Source organism: Anas platyrhynchos, chromosome 3 (assembly GCF_047663525.1).
Source record: "Anas platyrhynchos isolate ZD024472 breed Pekin duck chromosome 3, IASCAAS_PekinDuck_T2T, whole genome shotgun sequence".
Classification (NCBI taxonomy): Eukaryota; Metazoa; Chordata; class Aves; order Anseriformes; family Anatidae; genus Anas; species Anas platyrhynchos.
Genome location: NC_092589.1, coordinates 53,761,264 through 53,787,830, shown reverse-complemented (window position 1 = coordinate 53,787,830; position 26,567 = coordinate 53,761,264). Strand labels below are relative to the sequence as shown.

The 26,567-nt window shown below is 41.8% G+C and overlaps 2 protein-coding genes across 14 annotated transcripts in view; both read right to left on the bottom strand.

Moving 5' to 3' along the window:
• MTHFD1L (methylenetetrahydrofolate dehydrogenase (NADP+ dependent) 1 like) overlaps nt 1–6,744 on the bottom strand; it is a 153,660-nt gene extending 146,916 nt beyond the window's left edge. For all 4 annotated transcript variants that reach the window (XR_005264525.2, XM_027454366.3, XM_072035909.1 and 1 more), the window contains exons 1-4: nt 6,585–6,744; nt 5,560–5,644; nt 2,122–2,172; nt 1,992–2,045 (exon numbers count right to left, since the gene is read on the bottom strand). Coding sequence is in view for 3 of the 4 variants with exons in the window: in XM_027454366.3 (XP_027310167.2) it covers nt 1,992–2,045; nt 2,122–2,172; nt 5,560–5,644; nt 6,585–6,685 (291 nt within the window). In the remaining variant the exon portion in view is untranslated. The remainder of the gene's footprint in view (nt 1–1,991; nt 2,046–2,121; nt 2,173–5,559; nt 5,645–6,584) is intronic.
• A 111-nt stretch (nt 6,745–6,855) lies between these two features.
• The window catches only part of PLEKHG1 (pleckstrin homology and RhoGEF domain containing G1), a 198,749-nt gene continuing 179,037 nt past the window's right edge, over nt 6,856–26,567 (bottom strand). For all 10 annotated transcript variants that reach the window (XM_072035907.1, XM_038176592.2, XM_038176593.2 and 7 more), the window contains 14 exons: nt 26,275–26,321; nt 25,676–25,826; nt 24,549–24,680; nt 22,030–22,212; nt 21,846–21,941; nt 21,643–21,729; nt 19,389–19,422; nt 18,107–18,202; nt 16,766–16,804; nt 16,278–16,300; nt 15,195–15,413; nt 14,646–14,762; nt 12,187–13,855; nt 6,856–10,048 (listed from right to left, as the gene is read on the bottom strand). In XM_072035907.1, coding sequence (XP_071892008.1) covers nt 8,946–10,048; nt 12,187–13,855; nt 14,646–14,762; nt 15,195–15,413; nt 16,278–16,300; nt 16,766–16,804; nt 18,107–18,202; nt 19,389–19,422; nt 21,643–21,729; nt 21,846–21,941; nt 22,030–22,212; nt 24,549–24,680; nt 25,676–25,826; nt 26,275–26,321 — 3,996 coding nt within the window. In that variant the 3' untranslated portion in view covers nt 6,856–8,945. The remainder of the gene's footprint in view (nt 10,049–12,186; nt 13,856–14,645; nt 14,763–15,194; nt 15,414–16,277; nt 16,301–16,765; nt 16,805–18,106; nt 18,203–19,388; nt 19,423–21,642; nt 21,730–21,845; nt 21,942–22,029; nt 22,213–24,548; nt 24,681–25,675; nt 25,827–26,274; nt 26,322–26,567) is intronic.

Here is a 26,567-nt window from a genome sequence, read left to right as displayed (position 1 = left end):
GTGGCCATGAAGAATATAACACAAAAAAAACCAAAATCAAGCAGAAGTTTTCTCTTGTGAGAAATGTCATATAAGCACATCTTTCCATTATTTAAATAAAATTAGTGTGAAATCACCACAAAGCTGTATAATTTAACTCCATTAATATCCAACAGAAAATTATAATAAGATTTTTCTCCTTAACTAATGCCATACCTTCCTGAAACACTTTGCATGTGAACCATTCAGTCTAATTGTGAACTCTACTGTCCAAACATTTGATATGCAGTCAACATAAAGTGGGGAAATTTGTTAGGGGTTAGACCATCTGCAACATCTGAACCACAAAAGCATGCTGTGCTGCTGTTAACGAAGCTTGTACCTGCATATCACCCATATACAGATGTCCCTGTAGTTTGCTGACTTCTGAGATAGAGAGAGGCATATGTATCAAGTGCCTGTCACTTGGCAGCAATAAGGCTGGTAAATGCTCCGACCGAAAAGACAAGGATTATACATCACACAATGGATGTCAAAGTATCCACTTTTCTTTAACAGTCCTGATATGCTAGCAAATGTCAGGGGTCTACATGGTAAGCAAAGGTAATGTAGTTCATACAAGGCCTGAATCTAAGCATCTTTGAACAGATTTGTGCCTGCTCCCCAGAAAAAAAAAATAATTTTTTTTTCTATTATCACTGCATTTACAATGTACACAACTCATGCAGGGTAAGCAATCTTGCATTAGCCTGCCTGTACTGTACACAGACAGCTCTGGCAGAACAAGGAGTGTATGGCATTGAAATGCCCCCAGCCTGAGGAAGCAAGCTAACCTGGATTTTAATGGATGGAAAAAATAGCAGCAGCAGCAAACAAGTAGGCAAGGTAAGGAGACTTAGCAACTTTCTTAAAAGTAGCTTACCTCAAATAACAAAAATACCCTGTTATTCCTTACATATAGCTCAGCCACTTTGAAAGATATTACTCCAATACTACATCAGCTACTGCTCCACACCCACTAAATTTTTCACCTACATGTATTTCCTACTGTGTTATTCAGCAGATAAAACTCATTTACTAACAGCAAACTGTATTTGATCTTCATTTCAAAATCCCATCTTTCTTACATAGCTAGCTTACTATTCATCATCCACAAAACTGGACTCCTAAAATTAGTCAACATAAGGAACATATAACAAATACAAAGCTGTAAGTTCCTCTCAGTACACATGGAAGCCATTTTTGACATAGTGCAAGACAGTAACATTTTAAAAACAAAGTGTACCAAATACAAAACAATACACAAAATCAGTAAGCATGCAGTATTATCAAGTCTCCCAAGCATGAGGAGACCAGCTGGGAACAGTGGCATCTTCTACTACAAATTCCTTTGCTGTTTTCACTATCTGATGCCTCAGGACTGTGTACATTAATATGGTTTGCAATATGTAAAACATACTCGATATTAGTGCCGTGCCTCCAAGCTAATGCTTTAACAAGGTAAGAAGGTAGCCCTCTAGTGATTTGGGGTAGATGAATTTTTTAATATGTACTTCAAGCATTACAAGATCAATAAAAAGGCAAAATAATTCAATCCCCTGCCCCCATCCCAAAGCAATTAATCTCTAATTTCCCTGAGTAAAACCTGGGCAAGAATCAAGAGCTCCATAAATAGATTTAAGGTCACAAGAGCAGCTGTGGGAGATAGAGTATCAAATGGGAGCCCCAGCCCAGAGCTTCCACCAAACACAGAAGACACACAGTCTTTGCCTGCTATGACGAGACGCTGCAGTGATATACCAGACACGGAAACAAAACATGACTGCTGATTCTGCCTCAGGCTTCTGGGGACAGCACTTGTCAAACTGGGATTAACACTTACTATCTAAGACAGTCCCAAACCTCATTTGAGTTGACAGAGAGATCTGCTCAAATTGATAATCAATGTCAGCAATAAATAAAAGTTTATGATGAAAGCAAAAAAGGAAGAGTCATTTGGGTACTGTGGTTACCTCATCTTTGCTGCTGCCTTCAGGGAGACAGATGTGAATAACACGTAGACCAACCTGCCAAAAGAAAAAATGAAAATTACCACACACAGGTAGCTTATAAGTGATAAAAAGCATATTGTCTAAAGCTTACCTCCTCAGCAATGTTCTTGTTTATTTCTTGGACCAAAGGGTCATTACGTGCCTTGGGGAACAAAAGAGAAAATAAGTTCTAAAATAATAAATTTACATTTAAAAAATGTCAGCATTCTAATACACAGCTGCATGCAAGAAACATAGTGAGGGTGCCTGTGTCCACTAGTGTTAAAAAACAATAAACAAGAACGTGACCATTCAACAAACATATTTTGGTTTGACTAGTTTAAGTGTGTGCTGAGATTAGCATGGCTTTTATAGATAAGACTGGCTATTTCCTTAATGTGAGTTTACCATTTGAGAAAGGTGCCAGCCTGTTTCTGGAAATACCATTCTCCATCCAGCCATCTAACAAGGAAGAAACTGGCAACAGCAATGCTAGCATTTTCTGCATTATCTGCCTGCCCCTCTCCCCCCGTATTACCAACCAACACTAGTTTGCCTCACCACCAAAACCAATGCAAATCATTACCATCACACATTACAGTGAGCTCTGTCATATGAAAGAAAAAGTTACCAGCTCCTCCCAGCTGTCAGCAGACACCTGCTCCAGGCCAGAAACATCTCCTGAGCAGATTTACCTGGGAGAAGCTCCATCTCACCTGGCACTCCTCCTGCCCTGAGGTCTCCACTTCTATTTGCATCATATTTATCACAATATTTCCTTTTTTTATTTTTTTTTGGCTTACTACTTAATCTTGAACTTTAGGAGACTTTTCAATTTTCATATATTGCAACTATAAAACAGAATTCAATATCCAGAACTATAAACCTCCTATCAACAGGACACCAAGACTTCCACCTCTTAAAATAGCAGGGGCTTTATAACAAAATTAATAAAAAAACTTATTATTGCAAATATATGATTATGTATAAAATGTGTTTTCCAATCCATACAATGGGACCAAAATAAACTGTTATGAAAGGGTTCATTACAATTTAATGCATACATTCTATGTAGCCCCTGTGTGAATGATTTCTCATTGGAGACGAGACATTCGCTTAGTGGACAGCCTCCAGCACTGGCTTCATCTGTGACTAGTGTCACCCAAAATGATTTTGGTTCAAGCCCGTAACAATTCACCGACCTGTTAACCCCCTAAAAAGCTAACAATGAAAAAATCCCACAGGATTTAAAACAGACACTGGGATCCTCCATACCCCACCCAGAGTCCAGCACTGCCAGTATACTCAGTGTGGCGCTGACACTCCTCTTCCATTCCCCAAATCTGGCACCCGGGTGTGAGGGGCATTGCAGAGACCACTGCATTGAGAACATGAGTGAAACCAGCACTGATGCAAGGGAAGGAGAGGTGACGTTAAGGACAGCTCAGCAGCTGCTCCTGTATGCCACAAAACATGAAATTGTAACCCCCTTGCCGATACCTACCTAACAGGACTGTTAACACAACTTAATTGGGGTTCAGGCACCAGCAGCACGATACCACCCCCTGATGAGAGCTCACCTCCTGCTGGTGCAGCAGTCCCTGCACTGACCCAGCGCCACCACAACCTGCAGGGAGCACGGCCAGGCCTGATGATGCAGGCCAGCAGGCTGCAGGGCAACAGCTCCAGAGCTGAACAGGATCCTGATGCTGGATACTCATTTTCAGCTTAAATATAATTAAACAGCAGCCACCAGGGATTTTTTTTGCTGTTGTGCAGGTCCAGTTCAGGTTCAACATGGATTACAAGCAGTGCAGGTACCAATCACGAAATCGACTCAGGCTCAGGTGGCTGGAGGGGAAAAGCAGGCAGCTAGAGCCATTTCCAGAGCAGGCTCAGCCTGAAACTCCACGTTCCCAGCACTGCTGCACTTGAGGTGCTGCCACGCTGTGCCAGCTGCTGCCAGCTATGAACAGCTGGATGAAGAGATCATTTCCCTCTGCTCGTCTGGCTGCAACGTGTCACTTGGAGAGCAGCACAAACCTCAGGGCTCTGCCCATGTTACCCAGGAGAGCAGAGCACCACGAGAGCATTAACAGACTAAAATAAGTCCTCTTTGTACCAGCAAATATGGATGTACAAGGAATTCTGCTTCAGCCCTCACTACCAGGCTAGAGCTAGCGTGACACACAGCTGAAAAGTATCAGCTGGGTGAATTTCATGCAGAGGGATCAAGCCACATGTTCTGCAGCCCTCTCATAATGCAGATCAGGTGGGGTACATGGGGATACCAGAGGGACATTTGCTTAAAGCACAAACGTGATCCAAACCAAAACACTGATGTTAAACACGTCCTAAATCATACTATAAATGAGCCAGAACCTCTCCCTTCCTCACACAATGCCCCTGACAACAGGTGACCACTTTTTTTTTTGTCAGCCCTTAAAACTCACAGCCGTACAGAGGGCTGTCTGAAGAGTAACCACTGTTACCTGGAAGGTAAGAGATGGGAGAAAGCCTGCTCACTCGGCCTCTCTAGATGACCTACTGAAATAAAGCTGGTGCATCATCTCTTAGATTCATTGTTACTGTTTCAAAATATTTATAGTTAGGTTTTAAAACCGAAACCCACTAAGTCAAAGATTCAGCATGCGCTGCGTCAGAGCCGCCAAGACCACCCTAGGAAACAGGACAAGGATGTTTCTGCCGGTGCAGGTCTGGGTCCTGCTCTGAATGGCCAACAGCCCAGCTTCTGGGCCCCTACATCTTCAGAAATCTGAAGGGGAACATGTTTCAGCTCTGCAGGAAAAGCAACCCTCACTCAGGAGTTTGTTTGCCTATTTCAAAGCCAACAGTTCCACCTGGGTATGAAGCTCTTCAGAGGCTACCAACACACCAGCTCTCAATTAGTAAGAAAGTGCTCCACCTTAGGAAGTGCTGCTCCTTTTGAAAGCTAGCAGTATTTTAGGGCGTGTATTGCATAAAGGCCCTTTTAAGGTGCCTGGGACTTCTCAGGGTGGCTCTTTCCCCAGGACAGTATAATGCAGTCACACATCAGAGCTGCCCAGAGGTAACCAGGCTGGCAGGAAGAAGCTGTTTTTTCCTCTGCCCTGGCAGAGTTATTTTGGGGGAGGACAGCAAAGAAAGGCCCAGTTTTTCAGGCCCATCAACATGTTATGCAGGACTGCAACAAAAGCTTCAAGCTAAATAAAGGCCGAGAAAAACAGCTTTAACTCCGTTACATGAATTGACTTAAACAATCCGAGAAAAGGCAATCTGCACTTGCTATAGGGAAGGTTTTAGCAAAAGGAGGAATAAAACAATCTCCTTCTCCCTAACAACCACTTCACTGCCACCTGAGGCTTGCTGGGCCTGTTTTAGGCCTGGTGAATGAATTATGAGCCCCAAAACTCTGAGAGTCCTCCCTCAACCTTCAAGCAGATGGGGTGACTGGCTCCTATCATTTTGCTTGAAAGAGTTGCTTTCTCCATCATTTGCTCCTGAAGTCTCAAACAAGAAACGACACTAAATGCGATCTCTCATGTTTTACCTGGATGATGGCAAGCGTTGGCTCAAGCCGAGGGTTTTCTCTCTTAAGAGAGGCCAAGGATTTTCTTGCATTCTCAGCAATCTTGCTGCAACAAAATAACAGCACAGGCAGATTTTTAGCAGAAAGCAAACAAACAAGAAACTGACCTCCCATGAGTCAGCTGAAACCCACGTTAGCTAGCAATAGAGAATAAACGCTTAGGCACACACATTTTTAATTACCAAAATGCCTCGTATGCTGCGAAGGGCGGCGTTTAGCAGCCAGGTAGAGAAAACCTGACCAGCTCGGGATGCCTTTGTTTTACAGCATCAGTGCTCCAACATGCCCCAACCTTTATAGCCGTGCTGTGTCACCGCTTCGTGAGGAGGCTTGCCTGGCCCCACGGCAGGGAGATGCCACCGAGCCACCACCCCGGGGCCAGGCGGGTCTGCAGCCCGAGAAGGAAGCACTGCAGCTCCCTTCCACCTCGGGCTGCTACAGCTCCCCTGGCATCCCCAGCAATAAAACTGCCGCTTTCTGGATGCCGTTCAGAGCTGCGGGCGGCAGGGAGACAGAGGAGCTCTGTTTGCCGCTCTGTTTTCTTGGAAAAAGCGGCAGAAGCAGCGGCCAGGCACCGGGCAGCCCCGCTGGAAAATGTTATGGGGGAATTCCTGGCGGCTCCGCTACCTTAGGCACGTACGGAGGGGGGATGCTGCGGCGAGCGGGAGACCCCCGCTCCCATTTATCCCCCCCCAGCAAGCAAAATACAGCCTAGAGAAGCATTTTAGGGCCGGACATCCCCTTCGCAGAACCCAGCACCGCGTCCCGGATGGGGTTTGGTGGCCACATGGCCGGGGAGGGCTCGCAAGGTCTCTCGCAAGCTCTCTCCGCGGGCCACCCCCAGCCCCCCCCGGAGCCGTACCCCCGCAGGCAGAGCCCCCCATCCCCATCCCCACCACCCCCAACCCCATCCCCGCTTTCGGCCCCCTTCTTTCCCCCCCCCCACCCCCCGGTTGCATCAGCCGGCAGCGCCGCCCCCCGCTCACCGCGCCGCCCGCGGCACGCTCAGCCCCCGCCGCGGGGCCCCGGGCAGCGCCGGCGGCAGGAGGCGGCTCCGCAGCGCCGGGAGCCGCAGCCCCAGCCTCATCCTCAGACTCCACCGGGCTGAACGGCGGCGAAGCCGGGGCGGGGAGCGGGGCAGGGGGGGAAGGCGGTGCTCATCCGAGCACCGCCTTCCCCCCCTGCCCCGCTCCCCGCCCCGGCGGAGCCCCCTTTGCTTCCGCCCCCCCCTGCCCCGGAAAGAAGAGAGCCGCGGCGTTTTGGAGTACTCGACGTTTATTAAAAATATATGAAATGGTCCCTGGGAGACACGCTACGCGCTGGTACAACTCCCTTTTCTTTAATAATTATTATTTTTTTTTTCTCCTCTCTTTTGTTCCAGCTCCACCGATGGCGTTGAGGTGCGGTTTCAACGGATCTAGAGCGCGCGGGGTGAGGGGGTGTCAAGCAGAGATTTAACTCCTGTTCGTATTTACAATACTTTACAAGCTATATTAAATAAATACGGGCTCCACTACATCTCAGCGGCGTAACTATGTACATCATTCCTCAGCCAGCAGGCCTGGCACATGTTGGTAAGCACCCCGACCAGCCAGCCCTCGCCCTAACACCTCCTAGCCGATGCAAGACACGTCTGGTAAATAATTTAAACTCCGTTCTAACAAGTTCCAGTCCTTAAATCGCAACCTGCAAGTAATTAGCTGTACGTTGATCACCTCATTTTTTCCTCGTCGTAACCAGTGGTGGAAATAGGCAGCGGTTCTGGAAGCGCAGTGCTCGGCGACTGAGGGGAGCGATGCGTGGGTAGTGAAAGTAGTACTTCCACTCCGTTATTTAATGGTATGTTTAACTCAGTACTGGCTTTATCTGCGTAATCTGGAGAACTTCAGCACCAAAAAACAACAACAGTCACTCAGATGGTCAGTGCAGACATATTTAGGCTTTCCTATCGGTACAATGTTTTCAAGTAACAGAATCCAAAGCTGTGCAACGAAGATGACAAAAGGGAGTAAACGTGCATCATACCGGAAAGTCTGTTCCTATAAATGGGAGCATTTACTCTGCACATCATTTGCGAAAGAATGGAATGTATTCTCATTTTTAAGCTACTTGTACATGAATTGAATGAGATTCAGTGCTGGCTGATTTAGAAAATGCCTCTTTCACCCCGCTCTGCCAGGAAGGATTGCTTGGATTGCTTCCTACGATGGAGATGCCTCCCCTGGGGAAGACAGCTTGTAACTCACCCAGCAGTATTGCTGAAACACCCTGTGGCTCAAACACGCCGCGTGAATGAATGGTTCACCCCAGCATCCAGCCAAGTCCCGTTCTCTCTCAGGGTTACTGATTTTGGGACCTGACCAAACAACCTGCAGGCCACTGCATGTAAATGACGCTTGGGAAATCCACACACAGCGGCTTTCAAGTGCTAGGCTCTGAGCTACAAGCTACTCGGATTTTGCCTGCATGTCACAAACACTGCAAACGCTGGACTTACAAAGCCAGGGATCTGTCTAGTCGTGTCCACAAGCAACAGAGCTTCTACTGCCCAGAACATCCTCCACACAAGGATGGTGTCATGCTGACCGATTCACATAAAAGAGCTGCCACGGCCTGTCCTCTGCCTACTGTGCAGCTATAGAAAGTAGAAAAGGCTTCAGACACAGCTATCATCTGACATTGCTCATAAGCACAGGGACTAGATTTTGTTTAAAACAAGTCTGCTCTAAAGTAACATAGCATATTTGGTGTCACATGCATTGGTCCTGTACACTTGGAATTTCTCTGTCAAAAGTAACATGAGACAAGTTTGTGCAGTTGCACGGGTGGCATGTTGGTGTCGTTACCAGAACTGTGCTCAGAAATACGCGCCCTCAGAGGAGCAGCCACTCAGCCAACTGCTACCACATGCCACCAGAGTAATCGCATGGATATTTTGGATGTAGAACCAGTCACAACTCAGAAGTCCAAATACTAAGCTTTCCACATGGTAACATGGCTTAACAATCAAATGGTATCATACCTGGATAGACAGTACGAACCAAGGGGTATCACACCTAACAAGAAACTCAGCTGAGGAGAAGGAAGGGAAGAGATGCAGAGGTTAAATATGAGATCTGAAGTCCACCTGCATTATGGAGTGAGACAGCAGACAGTGCACATGTGGCCTTTTAACTTCCAGGATTCTAAACCATTAAAAATAAAAAAAAAAAAAGATACATTTCACATCTATTTACAATATTACTGTGATACAATGCCTGACGGTGTAATATTACAGAAATACGTAATGCCAGTACTGATTGTCCTAGTATATACTCTTCATGTACAGCTAGAAATCACTGGAAGCATCAAGCAAAGCTACTTGAACTAAGACACTGAAACTTTTCCCTTAAAGACTGGACGATATTCTGCTGGTTAGGAGATGGTACTCTCCACAGGTAGTCGTTCAGTTTGTCTGAATCGCTGTATGCAGTCAGATACGGGGTAAGCGCATGCTTGCTGCTGGTGGACTTTGCAGGAGTACAAGACACAGTTTTGCTGCAGAGCGTTTCAGAAGGAGCAGTGTCCGTATTGTGCAATTTGGGATCCAGTTTCCTTGTTTGGTTCTGAGAAGTTTCCAGGTCAGATCCCTCATCTTCAGACTTTATTTCTACATAGTCATCATCATCCCCTTCCCTTTCTTCAGTGTCTTTGAAGTTAGAAAAATAGTTCTGAGTGGCCATCTGTGCAGTCAGAGGGGAGGTCCTGTTTACTCTCAGGACCTTTTGAGAATCCTGCAGAATCATATCCGAATAGTTTTCAGGGATCTGCTTTCTTGTATCAAGCCCCGTACATGCTGAAGCAATACCCAGCGTGTGATGGGTGTTGAATCGGAAGTTCCTACTCGAATGAAACTTTTTCTTGTCCGTTTCATTAGGATATACAATGGATTCTCCAGACCTGTTGACGACAATTGAGGAAGACGACTGTGACCGGCTGTATGCCTGTGGCTTCATATTGCTTACTCTCCTCCCAAGGGAGTTATAGATGTGATCTTGATGTAAATTTTCTTTGTTAGGTTGGCTTATAATCGTGCTCCACCTCTGCGCTGGGACATGCAAACGGTTAGAAATCTGAAGGGAAGGCACTGAGCAAGCTGACGGCAACTGCCTTGAATTGCTTTTTGTACCAGCTTCTGCATATGAGCCCTTGGACTTTGGGTCTTGGGACTCAGGCCATGGAGAATAGTCAGCCAGCTCGCCGTTGCTGTATGTAGAATGCAAGAGCCAATCCTCTGCTCTTGGGCATTCACTGGCAGCCTGGGAACGGGGGGGAGACGCAGCCACGGGAGTGGAAAACCTCACGGCTGATGGCTCCTGAGGGCTGGCCCAGGCTTCCTTTTGGACCTTAGGTGAACTGTCTCTGAAGACAATCTGGTCATAGAGCTGGGAATACTCAGCTATTCTGGCACCTAGAGAAGAGAGAGATTTAACATGAGACAAACAACCCATTCAAATGTGTTGCATGCAAATTTAAAAATCCCAAAATGCTTTGTATTGGCAAGAGAAAAGTTTACAGCTTTGTCAGTGTCTTCAGCCTCACAGGCAACAAAGTAACACAAAATAACGAAGACTAGAAGAACCACACCTCACTGGCACGTTTGCATTGTCTTCAATGCATTTCATTGCAATTCAGTAAATTGCACTGAAAAAAATAAAAAGCCTAACGTGTTGCAACAGCAAGCAGTCAATGAATCACAAATTCCACAACGCAATGAGAGCAATATAATCACCAGTTACAGACGAAAATTACAGAAGAAGTTGCTGTTAAATCTGAAACTGTTTAAGCCTCCAGTATTTCCAAGTCACCAGACTGGTAGTTTTTCATCTTGAAAGACAATGATTTTACCCCTCTAAATGTGAATCGTACTGGTGTGACACAGGCATAACTGTACTGCCCTGTGAAGGGAAAGAGCCTAGAGGAGCTGCTGCCTGCAGGTCTGCTTGTTTATCCAACAGTTTTGTTTGATCAGACCATTGCAAACATACCTGTGCTTGCAGCCAGTTCACTAGCTTGAAGACTGCCTTCTAAATAATACCTGTCTAGCTAAATGCAGAAAAGCATGGGAGAAAGCATGAAAGAACACAATTTTCATCTATTTTCCACGTCATTTTTACACCAGAAAAAGATAGGGATGGCTAATGATCTGCTTGATCACTGTTCCTCTTCCTTTCCCTCCTTATCCCACAAGAGCCTGAGAGCTGCAAGAGAGTCAGCAAACAAGGCACAAGAGCATGCTTGTAGAGAGCTTGCTGTTGGATGGGACTAACCTAGTTTTCAGGCCAGCATCTAAGCAGCTGGATAAGCTGCAGCAACTACCTGCAGTTCTCTTAAGACTTGTCCTGCTTGGGCAGACACAGCCTCTTCTCTGGAGTGGGGTTGTATTTTCATATGTGGCTTTCCTGAGACAGGGAGGCTCCTTTTAAAAAGCCAAGAAGGCACTAACCACTGCCTGGGAAGAGTAAAGGGGACAGACTAACATCCTGTGGAAAGGCTGGAAGTGGGAGAAAGGATTATGTGTCTGAGAGACGCCAGAGGGAGCAGATTCACAGCTGCTTTCAAGCCATACTAGTTCAAGGAAATGCACCACTGGGCTTCTCGAGAGAAAATGATGAAACCAATGATACCTTACAGGGAGAAATGGTTAGCTAGGAAATGGTCAAAGGCCTTTCAAGAACCTCTGAAGTTTGGTTCAATACTGCACTTCGGGATACTTATTCAAATAGTGTACATCTTTGAATTCGCCCCACTGCTTAATTCACGAACAATTCTGCCACTGTGACATGATGTTTGGTGCTCATAACATTTCCTACAACATGTCCCATACAAAAGTACTGCAGGCAGCACAGCAGGATGCAAGGAAACAGTTCCAATTAGATTCTGTTTGTTTCATGACAAAATGGAGAAGAACATTCTGAAATGGTCTAGTGAATAAGATATTTAGGGACTTTTATAAATACCACCAGGAGGCAAGAATGACACTCCAGAGTGTGGAGTCTGCTGGCTCCATGGCTCCAATTTGTTTTGATTGAATATGGACAAAAATAGTTCCAAAGTTGTTGCATACCCATGACTTTGTATGCTTATTAGAAAGACAACTAGCTGTATCTTATCTGACCCCACTCCTTATTCTTGTTAAGTGTGATGTGGATAGTACCTTAGCGAAACTACCTGACTTGTGAAGGTGAACCTATATATGTTTTTAATAAAAATCTGAAGATCACGCTATTAAAGGAAATAACTACTTTTCTATAAAGAGGCCAGTGGTGCTTCAGGCAGGATTTCTATTTATGGCCTAAGCTGAATTGATCTTTCCTGACACTGTCCCAGGATTTCTTACCAATTTTATCAAGTAACGGCAAGCATTTGTTGAGATACAAAGGACTATTCATGTCAGAAACAGTCACAAAAAACTCCTTTAACTGGTAACACCAAAAATGCAATACAGATACTCAGCGTTGAGAAGATTCATAATTTTCCAACTGCATACACAAATTTCACAGAAAGTTACTAAAGAAATAAATCTGTATAGGAATATTTTTAACATACCAATAGCAGGACCACCTTGTTTCTTCTCCTCCAGAATAGCAGCAAGATCTTTGTGTTTCAGCTTCTGTTGTCTGCTAGCTGGCTGTTCCTGCTCTGGACTTTTAACTTTCAAAAGCTGGTTAGCCTTCTTAATTTTCTGACTGTATTGCCTGGCCATCATAAAAACTCTGTTCTTTGTTTTATCCATGATAGCCGTGTCATTTTCCATGCCCTCCATATGTGCATTGGATAGAATACTATTGGCAGATTCATATGGGCTATCTACAAAAGGCATCTCACTGGAGAAGGAAGATCTGTTCAGACTTGCTAAAGAGGTCTCCTTGCATGCTGTAGTGTCGTCAAGTTTGAGACTGGTCTCACTTAAGGTGGCAGCCCTAGGCTTCACAGTTTTAGGGAAAATTGGAGTTTCTGGCAGAGAGAGAGTAGACAGTGAGTACTCTACCTCTTTACTCAGTTCAGGTGTACTACCAGCATGCAGCCTTTCCTGCATATCATCTTTACAAACAGGAAAGGCTGCGAGAAGTCGGTCTCTTGTCTTTTCCTGATTCTTCTTGATGTAATTCTCCAGGTCATTCCAGATCTCATCTACCTCCTCTGACAGTTTATCTGCTGCAGATTTATGGGACAATGAATCGGAGTTGGAAGAGCTGTCTACTAAGCTCAAATAGTCATTGTCAACAGGAACTCGATGGTAAGGACTCTCATCTTCACTGAACTGGAGGCTCTCCTCAGAAACAAACTGCTGCAGACTGTCAGAGCATGCCAAGTCTTTTTCCAGGCCCAGAAAACTCCGCCTTTTAGAACATTTTAAGGGGTCACACTTAAAATTCAATAGCGGTGTTTCTGGAAGTGCTATGGTGTCATAGATGTTATCTTCAACAATTCTGAGTTCATCCAAACTTGAAGTAGGTGCTTCTCTACTGAGCAGGATCTCATCCCTGCTAGCACGAAGGGAGGCCCTGTTTTGATTTGTTATCCGCTTTTTGGTGGGTGAATCTAAGCTGCTTTTGTTTTCAGCCTCATAGAGAGAGTCTCTAGCAGATCTCTGGGGACCATGGTGTGTTTCCTCCCTTCTTGTCAGACCCATCAGCTTTAAGTCTTCATAGCTGATATTGTCATAAACGTGTTCAATATCATCAATGGTCAGCTCCTCTGAAGATTCGGGATATGCATTCATACCGCTCACCTCTGTTCTCTTCACATCCCTTCGAGAACTGCGCTCACTGATTTTGTACCTTGTGCTGGCTGTGTTACTTTCACCAGCGCTACTGGCACGCCTAACGATTTTGTGGCGACTGGAGCTGGTAGTTTCATTCTGTTGCATTACCCCCAAGTGCCAGCTGCATGGCCGACCAGAAGGACCCCTCCTTTCTCCACCAGCAGCTGGACTAGTGTTGGATGTAGACACTGATGGTACAAACATCTGATAATCGTCTTCATCGTCTTCATTCTCGTAAGGTGGACGTCGGCTAGGAAACAATGCCTGCCTAATTTGATGGTCAGTCCAGATGTTTCTCACAGAGGTAGTTCCCCCCAGGATATTCATGATCAGCGAGTTGGTCTGGGGTGTGCTGAATTGTCTAGGCAACTGTGACTGCCTAGCTGAGCAGGAAAATGGAAGATCAGCACTCAATTGGGTGGACTCTTCATCTGAAGGATCTTTGGAGCTCTGTGGAGATTTGAAATATGCAGTATGAATGAATAAATTAGTCTATTCCCTGCAATAATACAGAGATTCCCTCCATTCACAGGACTGCCCTGCAGCATGAATTCAGGTGGAGATGGGTAGGGCAAGCACACTCCTTGCTAGAGAGCCAGGCAACCACAGTGGCAATGCCAGACTACTTTGCCTCCTAATCCTTATCCTGGCTCACAGTTCACTGTTGGCATTTAATATTGCCTTACTTCAAATACAAGATACCAGGACATGCTAAAGCATAAGTAATTAAAGGCAAATTTATTTGGCAGGGGTTAGATTAAACCTTTTATGCTAGCTCTGCAGTTTCACAATTAGATAAAGTTAATCTGACTCTGGGCTTGTGCCAAAAGTTCTGTTCTCCTCCCTTTCCTATTACCTATAACCCTAGCAGAAAGGTATGTTATGCTCTCTAGTACATGCCACTAAAAATTTTTCAATTTTTTTTTTTGGAGTGAATGTTCATCCAGCTCAGCTAGCAGATCTAATTTACAGCAAGGTCACATCCCTGCTAATGCTAATATGAAGGATGCTGTAGGTGTACCTGGGGGAGACAGAAGATTACTTCTTTTGGTTTAAGTTAATGCTGACTGTTTGATTTTTTTTTTCCTGCCCCTGAAAGAATTCTCTTTGAAGTCCACACAGATGAATATTAATACATGAAAAACACAACATGACTTACCTGTCTACCTAGACAAAAAAAACCGCAGATTTGACATATCTATGATGCCTAGCAAAACAGAGGTAAAATATATATACATACCTGCATTTCACACTTGTTGAGATTAACACTTCTCCGTTTTTCAACATTTTCAGCAGCTTGACTATTAAGTCTTTTCCTTCCTCCTTTTGATTTCTGTAGTGAATTCTGTTGCATTCCCTGTGATTTAAAAGAAGGGAGCAAGGTAGGGCTATTAAAATCCAGTACTTTTTACAGTGTTATTTAAAATAATTACTAAGCAGCTAGAATAGCAGAGCCAGGTCAGGTATCCATAGCTGAAGGATGCAATGCTCATTAGTACACAGAAATATTTCAGAGTCAAGAAAACTTTCTTTTCAATAACTAGTTAAATTAAGTTAATTTGCACAGCTTGACAAAAGGGGATGAAAACAGAATGTGTGTACAATAACACAGGTGTAGAATACACATGAATTGGACTAGGAAAAGCAAAATAAAATATTTATAAAAATAAAAATCTTTGTAAGGAGAATAAGTTGCAGATGCATGCCTCCTTGAAGTTTTGCAGATACTTTTAATCCCTCTTCCATCCTCCCCAGAACAAAAGGATTTTTTCCCCCCTCTTTTTCCTACCTGTTCAGCTTCTTCTTCATCATCAGCATCAATCTGTTCCACAGCAGGAGTCTGGAGATTTTCATCCTGATCACTGCTGTAGGCTGGCTCAATGGACTCTTGAAATTGGCTCTCTAGCCCACTGGGTTCCAATGAAACCTTCTTCCTAGAATTCAGCAGGGTTTCATTTGATCCTAGTTTGGTGGCTTGAGATAATAGGGCTCCTTCTATACCAATCCGCTGGAAAAAAATAAAAGTACTGACTAAGAGTCTATATATTGTAGTATGACACTGTCTTATATCGTACTTATCAACCATGTTTTAGCAACATTCAGTTTGCTACACTGAAATGGATGCACATGCAAAGAATTAAAACAATTTGTATTTTTCCATAGAATGTTAGGAATGGAAAAAAATGCAAAAAAAAAAAAAAAAAAAAAAAAAACACACACACAAAAAACAATAATGTAATGATGGACTTCAGTTTTATGGCATCCCAGTGAAGTCATATCTAATGTACCCTGTTAATAAACCTAACTCCTAGCTCCTAAGCTCTGTCCCAAATAAGCCTAGGACCTGGAATTCAACAGGAGACTTTCAAACTGCACTGGAACTTTATAACAAATTCTTACAAAAACGTATAAATGAAAAACACTCTTTTCCATCTGTTCAAGCTGTATTCACTCTGTTCAAATGTTATGATTTATATATAGCATAGATATCATATCAGAAGAAGCTCAACATCTTTTTTTCATTTAATATAGGCACAACATCCTGCAAAGAACAGACACTATCTTTACACACAGCATTTCTGTGATTATAGTGGTATTTACAAGTACCCCATAACAGTAGCATTTGATTGGGCTGTACTTAAAAAGTACAAGAATTTATGTATCAGACAATTTTTGGCTTCTAGATATTCCTGAAATACCTAGCTGTATTTCTGTTTCTTTCATTCCAATAATCTTATTGGAGATACTAAACAACATTATGGTTTTGTTTCTTTCTTAAAATGAACATAACCAAGAAGATGTGGATTCTACAGCAAATACATTCCTCTAAGTTATATGCTACTTGAATGTGCTAAAACAAGAAATGTCTTACCTTCTGCATATCTGGACTTATATCTGAAAAGAGAAATACAATAATTCATCATTAAGAGCATAAACAAACTGGTGTGAGTCTACGTCACTGGCTTAACACTACACAATTATGAATTCCCAAAAAGGGATAAAATGCAACAGCAATATTCACTTGAAGGTCTCTAAAACAGAGACAACAGCAGTTTTCTTATGACAGTTCCACCTCATGTCCTAATATCACAACAAAGATCCAATATGGACAACTACTCACAGTGACTGACTCCTGGTATTCAATTACCAGTTGCCAAGACAATTACGGGACCAGAACCCACACGTGGAAAAGCAAACATTAAATTTCAACACTAACAGTTTGTTTTCTTTGCCCACTTTCTCCCTCCCCCCTCCCAAAGGTGTATTTGAGGAAAGTTACAGGACCAAAGGATCCATTTTTACTTGTTCTACAAAATACAGAAACACTGGGTCATGAAATCAGTATAGAAAGTAGCTTACCATTTGACTTCAAAACTTTATGGACTCTCGATGAGGGTTCTGAAAAAGACAACAACATGTTTAAGCACTCCAGCATCCCAAAGGAAGTTGTGGGTATCTTTTTATAACATGGATACTAAAATTTAATCTTCTGGTCCCATGCAAGAAAGGCAGATTTTCTGATCTTAATCACTTAGCTAACTCACGCTCTTGGGGAAAAAAAAAAAAAAAAAAAAAAATGGATACATTGCAATGTGAAACCTACAGCTGCTACCAAAGTACTTACATGTTCCTAATGCTATAGCACCTGCTTTCCACACATGTAAAGTTTAAAGTAAATAATCCACACACGTGAAGTTTAAAGCCGTGTTAAGCTTCCTGCTTTTTAAAGACTTAGTCCTCATCTATGCTATTGCTCTAAATTGCTGGAGATTTCCTATATTCAAATTAGAAATATGTCTGAGGTACTGAGAAATATGTTTGAGGCACTTCAAGCAGTACTTTGAAAGTATAAGTAGCTGAATGTTACACAGAATTTCATTCAATCGGTATTTTGAATTATTACTTTTATAGGCAAAACAACATCCATGGAATTTTTTACCTCAGAAACAAAGGAAGATGCCTGAGAAGTAATTAAAATTTGTTTTTTGTTGGGTTTTTTTTGGACACGTGTGGTGCTATACAATGCATTACTATATCAGTACTCTCATGAACCTTGTTTAGTCATTCCAATACACAATGTTACACATTCCAAGTTGGAAAGGTCTTTAAGCAGTTGATCACAGTGACTGCGATATGAAGTCACCCAACTACACAGACATTTGTAATGGTTTCAGGAGCAAACTAACAGTAATTACGGATGTATGTTTGAACTAGGAGAAAGAAAAGCAAAAATCAACATGACCATCTCTCAAATCTCTATTATGCGTAAGGCAGACATTACAGTAAGTAAAGGTAGTAATTATATTTTGAAATAACAAGCCTATCATAATCGGGATGGAACCACTTCTGAGACAGTAACTACTCAGGGGTGAGGGCAAGAAAGGTCAGACAAATAATGTGACTGGCTTTCCAGCATATGCATTCTTCTGTCCATTAGGAAGTATCACTTGTTCTTTATGCATCCACCATTAGGAATGCATGTATTCATGAAATGAAATGCAAGTGGTGGATAAACAAAATAAATCACACAAGCAACAAATGCTTAATAAGATCTTCCACTTGTGTATCAGAGTTACTGTGCTCTGTAAAATCTCAGTGGAATGCAAGCTAAAGACCAGTTCCATGTGCCCAGTCTCAAACAACGCTAAATACTCCTGCTTGCCTTTCCTCATCATCTTTATGGTAAATGAGTTCATTCACCTGATTTCCTCCTCACTCTTTGTTGAGTAGTGCCTTCTTTAGGCTGGTATGATGATTTCATTTCTCCCTCGGGGCTATAATGAAACCCTGGGTGATCTGTGGAATAAGCAGAGGTAAAATAGTGTTACTTCACACTTCTCAGCAGCTCTTTGGAGGCAGTGCCATCTTCTCTTTGTGATTCACCCAATGGCACTTCACCAGAGCTTGAAGCAAAACATGTGAGGTATTCAACTTAATCATCTACCCATAAAAACATTTTACCCGTTTAGTTGTGCCTTGCTCCAGATTGCTAACCCAGCAATACTGATGGCACGAGCATCATGTTTAATTGTTTGCCAGTGTCTCAGTCTAAGCCTTCCTGACCCATTCTCCACAGGAATAACTACATAAATAAATGACAATTCTGCTTTACTCCAAGACTTCCTCAGCATTTATATCTAAGACTATTGTTTCATTTCCCTACACTGCCAGGGATCACTGGCAACGTGAAGAGCTAACATAGTTTGCACCAGGAGAGGCAGCAAACAAGAGATGCAGCAGAAAGAACAGCACAGATGGGGCTGGATTTGGAACACAAGGCAGCAGCAGCCGCATGCATGCTCCCTAAACCTGGCTCCTGGGACAGGCCAGGTAAATAAACTTTTCAGTCAAACCTATGGAAAGAACAAGCCTGCTGGGTTCCAGCAAGAAGTTTTCTTGGCGTGGTACCATGGGTGCATTTGGTTTCTGCCACAGCCACAAGTCCAGCCGTAGACAGAGGACAGCCAGCCATGCTGCTTCTGTAGGGCACTGGGCTCCCTTGCTGGGCTTCCAGATTATCTGCACTGTGCACCAAACAGCTGCCAGCTGCCCTCACAATCCTCCAGCTCCAGTTTTGCCAGCATAAGGAAGTCATATCAGAGCTATATACTTCAGGCTCCGTTTGCTTATTCCTAGCCTTTCAGTGGGTCCTAGCCAGGAGTCTATGCTATAAAAGCAGGAAAGATCATGCATTTAATCAGCATGGAATAAGCAAAACAAAATGACCAATATTTACAGAAGGTCTAATCTGCCTCTTCCTTGCTAATCATGAGACAGAATTTGCTGGCTGTGGATCCATCAACTCAATGCCTACAGAGTTCCATGGGATCTGCATGCTTTTGTTTTTTTTCAGTAAGGTCATAATTCAAGGAGCGTAAGCATGGCTTTCTCTCATTTCAGATGAAACCAACAGTCAAAGCCAAACTTTTGAAGACACTTTTGTTCTTTTTTTTTTTTTAAATGAAAGTGAAAAATAACTTACGTATGGCATCCATTTCCAGAATTGCCTGTTTGGCCTGAAAGCACCATTAAAAAAAAAAAGTTAAACTTTAAATAGGACAAATTATGTTGCATATTACAGATAGTTGTGAATTTACATGCAGACAACATCAAGTTTAATTTTTAGCTATTAAATATTGCTAGCATTGTTATTCTATCTCTTTCTCTGTATGCTGCATACGTTACATATGTGAAGAAGAATTCTCCTGGCAGGAGCTTCCCATAGTTTATCTTCAGAGCACCACACAAAAGCCTTTTGCTCACTGCACACCACAGCTCTGTCTTGCTCATCTACCACTCTGGCAGTGCAAGAGGAGGAGCACGTACCTACAGCATCAACTGGGATAAGGAACTTCTGGGGGATGTAGTGATGCACATCTGACACTGAAAACTATACTGGTATCACCCACATCAGCTCATGCTGCACACGTTCTGAACACTCTGGCTCTTCTCCATGGGGACACATACCCCAAGGACCTGTCAACATGCCCCAGAATTTAGAGCCATTGATACACCACTCCATATGCTGCTGGGAGTGGCAAAAAAACTAGCCCTAACATCTAGGAATCACAAATATTTCCTTTTTTTTTTTTTTTTTGGTGATACATGAAACATTTCCTCCCTAAAAATAAAATAATTTAACTTTACTATTTTTTTTATCCTTTACTATTTTTGCAGTTCTGATGTTGTTGGCACAGAGAACACTACCAACCCTTCTTCCTTTAAGTGTTTCCTTGACGAACTGCTATTAAAAAAATCATCATTTTGTTTAAGTAAGATGAAAAAAGATAAACAGCTAATATCTCATGATTGCTTAAAACTTGACACATTTCTTTAGGAAAAATAAGCAGGATGTTTTACCAAGTTTATCAGATAATAAGAAAGAAAATAAACCAAAACGTAATACCCAGATAACCTGCTTGACCCTCTATGGGTGCAATTCCGTGATTTTCCACGAGGTGTCACAAGTGGACTAATATTAAATCCCCCCCAATAGCTGGACAGAGGGAAGTCTCTTCTGTGCAAGCACAGATTTATCAAAAGATATGTGCAGACAACCTCAAAGACTTATTTGGTTAAACTTTTCCTCAAATAAAATTATTTCTAAGAGCTGAAAATGGCCTTATGGTGTATTTTGGCGATACTTTTTTCCACAGATAAAATAAAAATCCATCCAGAAAGAATAATCTTGATACAAAAGCTGAAGTCATGCTGAAACATTTTTTACAATCTAACAAACTGCAACAAGTATTCACATTGTAAGCATGGATACCAGCATAAACATTATACCTTCCATAAACTCTGTCAACAAAAAAATATGAGAAGAATTACTAAGAGCAACTGCTAGGACTGCTTTATCCTATAACTCTCTTTGTGTTGAGTCGTTGAAAACATTAGTTAATGCATCTCTTGTGTATGTTAGTCACTTTTTTACTCACTACAGCATAAAAATCATTGAAATGATTTAAATACTTTAAAAAAAAAAAAAGGAAGACGAGCAGTATAACTCTGTGTAAAAAAAAAAAAATCAACAGAAAAAATCCAAGTTACATTGGGAAACATCACCTAAAGGTCTAAAACAGGATTTCATAAATAAAAGGACCAGATTTCCCTACTTGTAGGCATTAGAGCTATGAATATGGTATCAACAGGTATCTGACAACTGTGATGAAATGTAGAACTGTGCCTCATTTTCTCTGGCATAAAGCTTTCGAGCTGTCTCACAAAAAATAAAAATAAAAATGGCCCAAGCATCCCAACTAAGGATGCGGGGTTCGGGATGGGTATTTGTATTTGTAAAGTGAAGTGTGTGTTGCAAATGCTTTCATTGCTGTGGTATCTAGCCAAAACAGATTAAAACTAGCTTGGTAATGTCTACACATGCTGCAATTAGCACACCTCAGTGTTGTGCAGACAGGCAGTTTCAAGCCAAGGAATGCTCCTCCAGTAGAGCTTTCTGATGCTGCATCTCTGTTACTCACATCCTAGTGGGCAAATCCTAATGTGGACAGCAATGTTGCTAATCCAGTTAAATTCTTCTACTCCTATACCAAGCCCAGTATATGCATTTAGTGGAATTTTCCCACTGATTCTTAGGAACTTTTAAAGATGTAAGAAATAATATATTAATATCTTGGAGTCTAAACTTTCTCTAAATTGTAATGCATTTTGCAGCTAACAAGATTGCCCTAAGTTACATGCACATTCAAAGAGCAGGGCTTCATTTATTTATTTACCTTGGCAGGAATCTTAGCAGGATGATTTTCCAGAATTAACCTCTTCAAATGAAGAATCCAAAGCCGTTTGTCTTGCTGAGATTTTGCCTGATAAAAATAAAAATCAGCACTATGAGAAATAGCCTTACTGCATTATGCAGGGTCAGGAATAGCATATGGTCATCAATCAAGCTATCCAGTGGGCAAGGATTTTTCTGTCATACCTGGACAGTATGTTGCATCTTGGGATTTTTGTAGTGGAAGACACTAAAGCTGAGTGGCTCCTTTGGTATCACTTCAACAAGCATAAGATTCCCACACTGTAATAAAGAGAGGCAGCACTGTGAACTATGGAGTAATTTCAGGGAAATCTAGAGCCAGCACATTGCCGTTTGCTCTCTGACATACCAATATGTGAGCTTTGTATGCAAACATTTCATCCCTCTTTTTCGTGATTAGCAGCAGCTTGTCAAAGAGAAACAACGTGCGCTCATTTTTGGCTCGCTGAATGCGGAACGTTCCCTCTAGAACCAGCTCCCCATAACTGGTAAGATCGGGTCCTTTCCAGTTGGTGAGCAAGCTCTGTATCTCCTGCAACAGATCAAAGAAGAACAACCAGAGTTCATGTCAGAGGTCTTACTTAAATAAAGATTCAAAGGATAATCTGCTGAGGCCATTCCAGCTCTCCCATATAACATTCAACAGTGCAAAGCCACCGGTACTGAGGTTGTTGGGTTACGTGCACATCATAGCCAGGTGCTTCCAGACTTGATGCTAAGCCCAGACTAAAGCATGGCCTCCTGAGTACTGGTGGCCTCTGTGGGGACACAGCAAAGAGCCCTGAGCTCCCCAGAGCTGCCAGCGGTAAAACAGCTCAACCCCATCTCCTGGGACTCACTGTGGAGGATGGACTGTAATGCAGTCACCAGTCTCTCTCACGTCTGCTTCTCTCCCCTGCCTATGTCCATAAACCCTATGAATGTTTGTTTCTTGCCCTACAATATTCTCTTGAAGCTGCGTGGTCCCCAGCTGGATGAATTATAATGCCTTCTCTGTGTCTTGTAGGCGCATCCCAGAAGACGCCTCCGTGAGGAGTTCAGACTGTAGAGATGTTTCTCAGAAGACTAAAGGACCAGAAGTGGTTTGGTCAACTGATCATTTGAAGATGCCAAGATTTATATGCATTTGGAGTGATTTGTATACATTCCATAGATATTTCTCACCTTATTTATCACTTACAAAAAAAATAATAATAAAAATGGAGAAACATCTAAGAACATCCTCAAAAAATCTGTGCTACTTTGCTATGACTATCTTGTTTCCTTTAGTTGTTCATTTTTTTCTGTCCGTGGCACAGACAGGATTTAAGCAGGGTAAAGCAAACTAAAAGCAAACTCAACCTTAAGCAGGAAAACTTTAAAAACATCCATTGAGCTTTAACCTGGGCAACATTAGCAAAGCAGGGACAGATTTACTCATCCTAGGCTGATCTCAGTAGAACACTGCACTGTAATATAGCATTCAGCTATAAAACTTCTTGGTACTTTTGAGCCCAAAGGCAGCCTAGAGCACGTGCAGGAAGAAAAAACAATGCATATAGCAGCACACTTTGGACTATATGCAAGGCTGTTTTAAAACCCAGTATATAACAAATGAAAAAAAGGTCTATTTTATCAGGTCCCTTAAGGAACTTGTAAATAAGTCAGGGTACAGCCACAGCCATCAGTTTCACCAGTGTTAAGGGAGAGTTGGTGCTGGAATCACTGCTGCAGTACTTGCTAAACTACAGACAGAATGGCAGTGTGATAGCTCACTGAAGACCTATCCCTATGGCTACAGAAACAGATTTTACTTGTATAAAGGGTAACCATGAACATAAACATTTTCCACAACCCCATACATTTGCCAGCTCAGCTTAATAAATTAAAAAAATACACTTTTCCAAATGCATTTAGCCCTCTTTATTGCCAAATATTACTGGTTATCATTATTCAGATTTACAGCACACTGTTTGTAGAAGTCATTAGCATGCATTTCCAGCAATGTGTGGCAAAGGTTACACTGCTGCAGGCAAGGCATTATCAAATGTAACCCTATTCCCCGTATATATAAACAAAAAAATGAGAGCCAATAAGCACAGTTTATGTTAAAAAGACATAAAGGAATAAAAGAATAACATTAGACAGATTTCTGGAACCTATTAAACTCTTCTATTAACTAAAAAAAAATATTAAAGCTATATAGATACTGCTGACAAAAGTGTAATGTAAAATGGTGATTCACTGGCATGTTTGAAACAGAATGATATATCTGTAAAAAGTCTACCAAATAGCTTACTCTTGACAACAGAAGTTATTCTGGGTTGCTTTTTTTCTCCTAAAAATTCTTCACTCAAAGTGAAGTTAACCCTTTTCTAACTATCATATTTCTAGGTTTATACTTTTCACATACACCAAACAAAAATTAAAAAAAAAAAAGAGAAAAAAAAGAAAAAAAAGAAAAAAAAGATAAGCCTTCAGAAGCCCAAGAGGAAAGTACTTAAACAAGAAGAAGAGCAAGAAATATCTTAAAACAAAATTAATCAGCACAAAAGGAAGAAATCGGAAACCACAGGATTTCTGAACAAAGGCTTGCCCTAGGGTTGTACAGCACTGCTGTACAATTGAGGGAAAGGAAGAAAGAAAAGTTATCTCAAGTTCCATATTACTGCAAAATAAATGCTTTACAGGATGCTGCTTGCAGAGATTTCTGAGATTTTCCTGCAGCAGCTATGACCATGGTTTCCAAGATCAAACAGCCAAAGGCACACTCAACAGGACTCTAAATTATGACTGACAAAGATAAGAAGAGAAGATAACTGAAAAATGCTAACGGCGTATCTGTTGACAAAAACAGCTTACACCAATAAAATATTTTTGGGAACTCACCTGAAGCCTGATGGCATGTTCATGTTTCCTCTTCATGTCATTTATGTGCCACGCCACTCTCTGCATCGTATCTATGGCATCTAGCACCACATCATAGCCCTCAGTGTCCTTGTCAAGGTGGTTTTCTATTTCCTAAGACAAAGGAAAAAGAACAAAATCCCATTATTTTTAAATGAATTTTCCAGCCTGATATAATACTGACTATGCTTTTATCTGTACTATTTTGTCTTTCTGTTGCAGTCTCCCAAATACAATGCTTCTGCCCTTGCTATTGCATGTTGTTATCTAATTGACTAACACAAGATGACTAGCAATGTAAAGCCTTTAGTAGCAGCAGTTTAGCAGCAACTGTACTTTCAGCAGCTGCTGCAAACACAGAGGCACAGAAAGGCAACACAGCTTACTTACAGGAAGAGACCTTTTCAGACAGTGCTTACTGGCTTTCTTAAAACACAGGATGTATCTACACGCTTACAAAATACTGAGGGAATTACACTAGGCATTGCTTTACACTTGGAGAGAAGAAAAGCACCAGACATTTTAAATAAGGATCAGTGTCTTTACACTTCACTAGAACATGACTCTGTAATATGAAACATATGTGGAAACATTAACAATAAAGCAAGAATTTCCGAAACTTGCTTAATTCAATTCTCTGAATATGGAAAGAGTTCCCACTTCCTCAATCATTCCTCTCCACAAAAATCTTACCAATCAGGGGTGTTTATATGTATTTATTCCATCTTTCAGCCACCCCCAGCATTGTAACGTGGAAAAATACCGTTGTTCAATGGAACAATAAATTCTGGTACAAAACTGTTTACTCATGACAAGAATCTTCCATACAACTTCAGAATTACAGACAACTCAAAAAGAAATATAATTATTTGAATGCACAGACTGATTCAATGCGTCTAAAACAATTACCATACATTCCCCACTCAAAACATATTCATATGTATTATGAAGTGACGAAGACAGAAAGTCTCCATATGTAAATATCAAACACTCCCAAAAGAGTGTCTAAAGAAACCCAGAACTGTTCTAACCATCAGGTCTTGTATCAGAGGCAGGAACATCAAAGCGTAGCAGCCCTAGCTGGGATATATATTTTAGTGGGTGCTTACGTGCAAAAGTAGGTGGTACTTGAGGATTCGCTGGACAGGTTTCAAGAGATAGGAGCCCAGAGGCAAAGAATGCTGCAGTGCTTCTTGCCGTTCTCTGAAGAACTTGGCCAATGTCTTGTTCCTCATGCATTCTGTCAACACGGCTACTGACCTGAAAACACAACGTGTTTAAGTATCTCCATAAGTTGTAGGTAAAGCCAATAATAGTTTCTTTCCTTCCTTGCAAAAAGGGGACAACAGGTTCCTAATCCAATCACTGCTTTTTCTTGTTATCTTGTGCATTGGGCTATGTTTTCTTCTGACTTGCAGCCATTCTCTTTACACTAGGAATTACACATTTGAAGCAATACAGAATAAGACCATCATTTTCTAATGAGGATAATAGCAAAGAATGACAAGATCAAAGTAAAACTTCAGATAAGCATCTTTCATTTTTTGTTTTTCGAGTTTAAAACAACAACAAAATAATCCTTTTCCCTCCCTCCAATTTGTAAGAGGGAAAAAATATATGTATATATATATTTACTTTTTTAGATTGTAACTTGTATTATATGAACAGGCCAAGGGACAAATGAAGAAAGGGAACCCAAAATTCCTACCTTGGGTAGTTGGTGCAGTACTGTGTATATATGTGGAAATCTTCACTCTGCATGGATAAGAAAGATTTATATATGTTCAGATTTTGTTAAACTAGCAACTAACACACATGTGAGACAAAGACGATGACATCAAGGCAACATATTCTCCAGTTCCTGATCAATGAATTCCCCACTCTCACAGTGATAGTCTTAAAGCTAACATAGATCGACTTATGTAATTTCACTTTTTGGGGAATTTTCCTTAACTTTTGTAGAAAAAAAATACACAGAGAAAAAGTAAGTGGATTGCAACA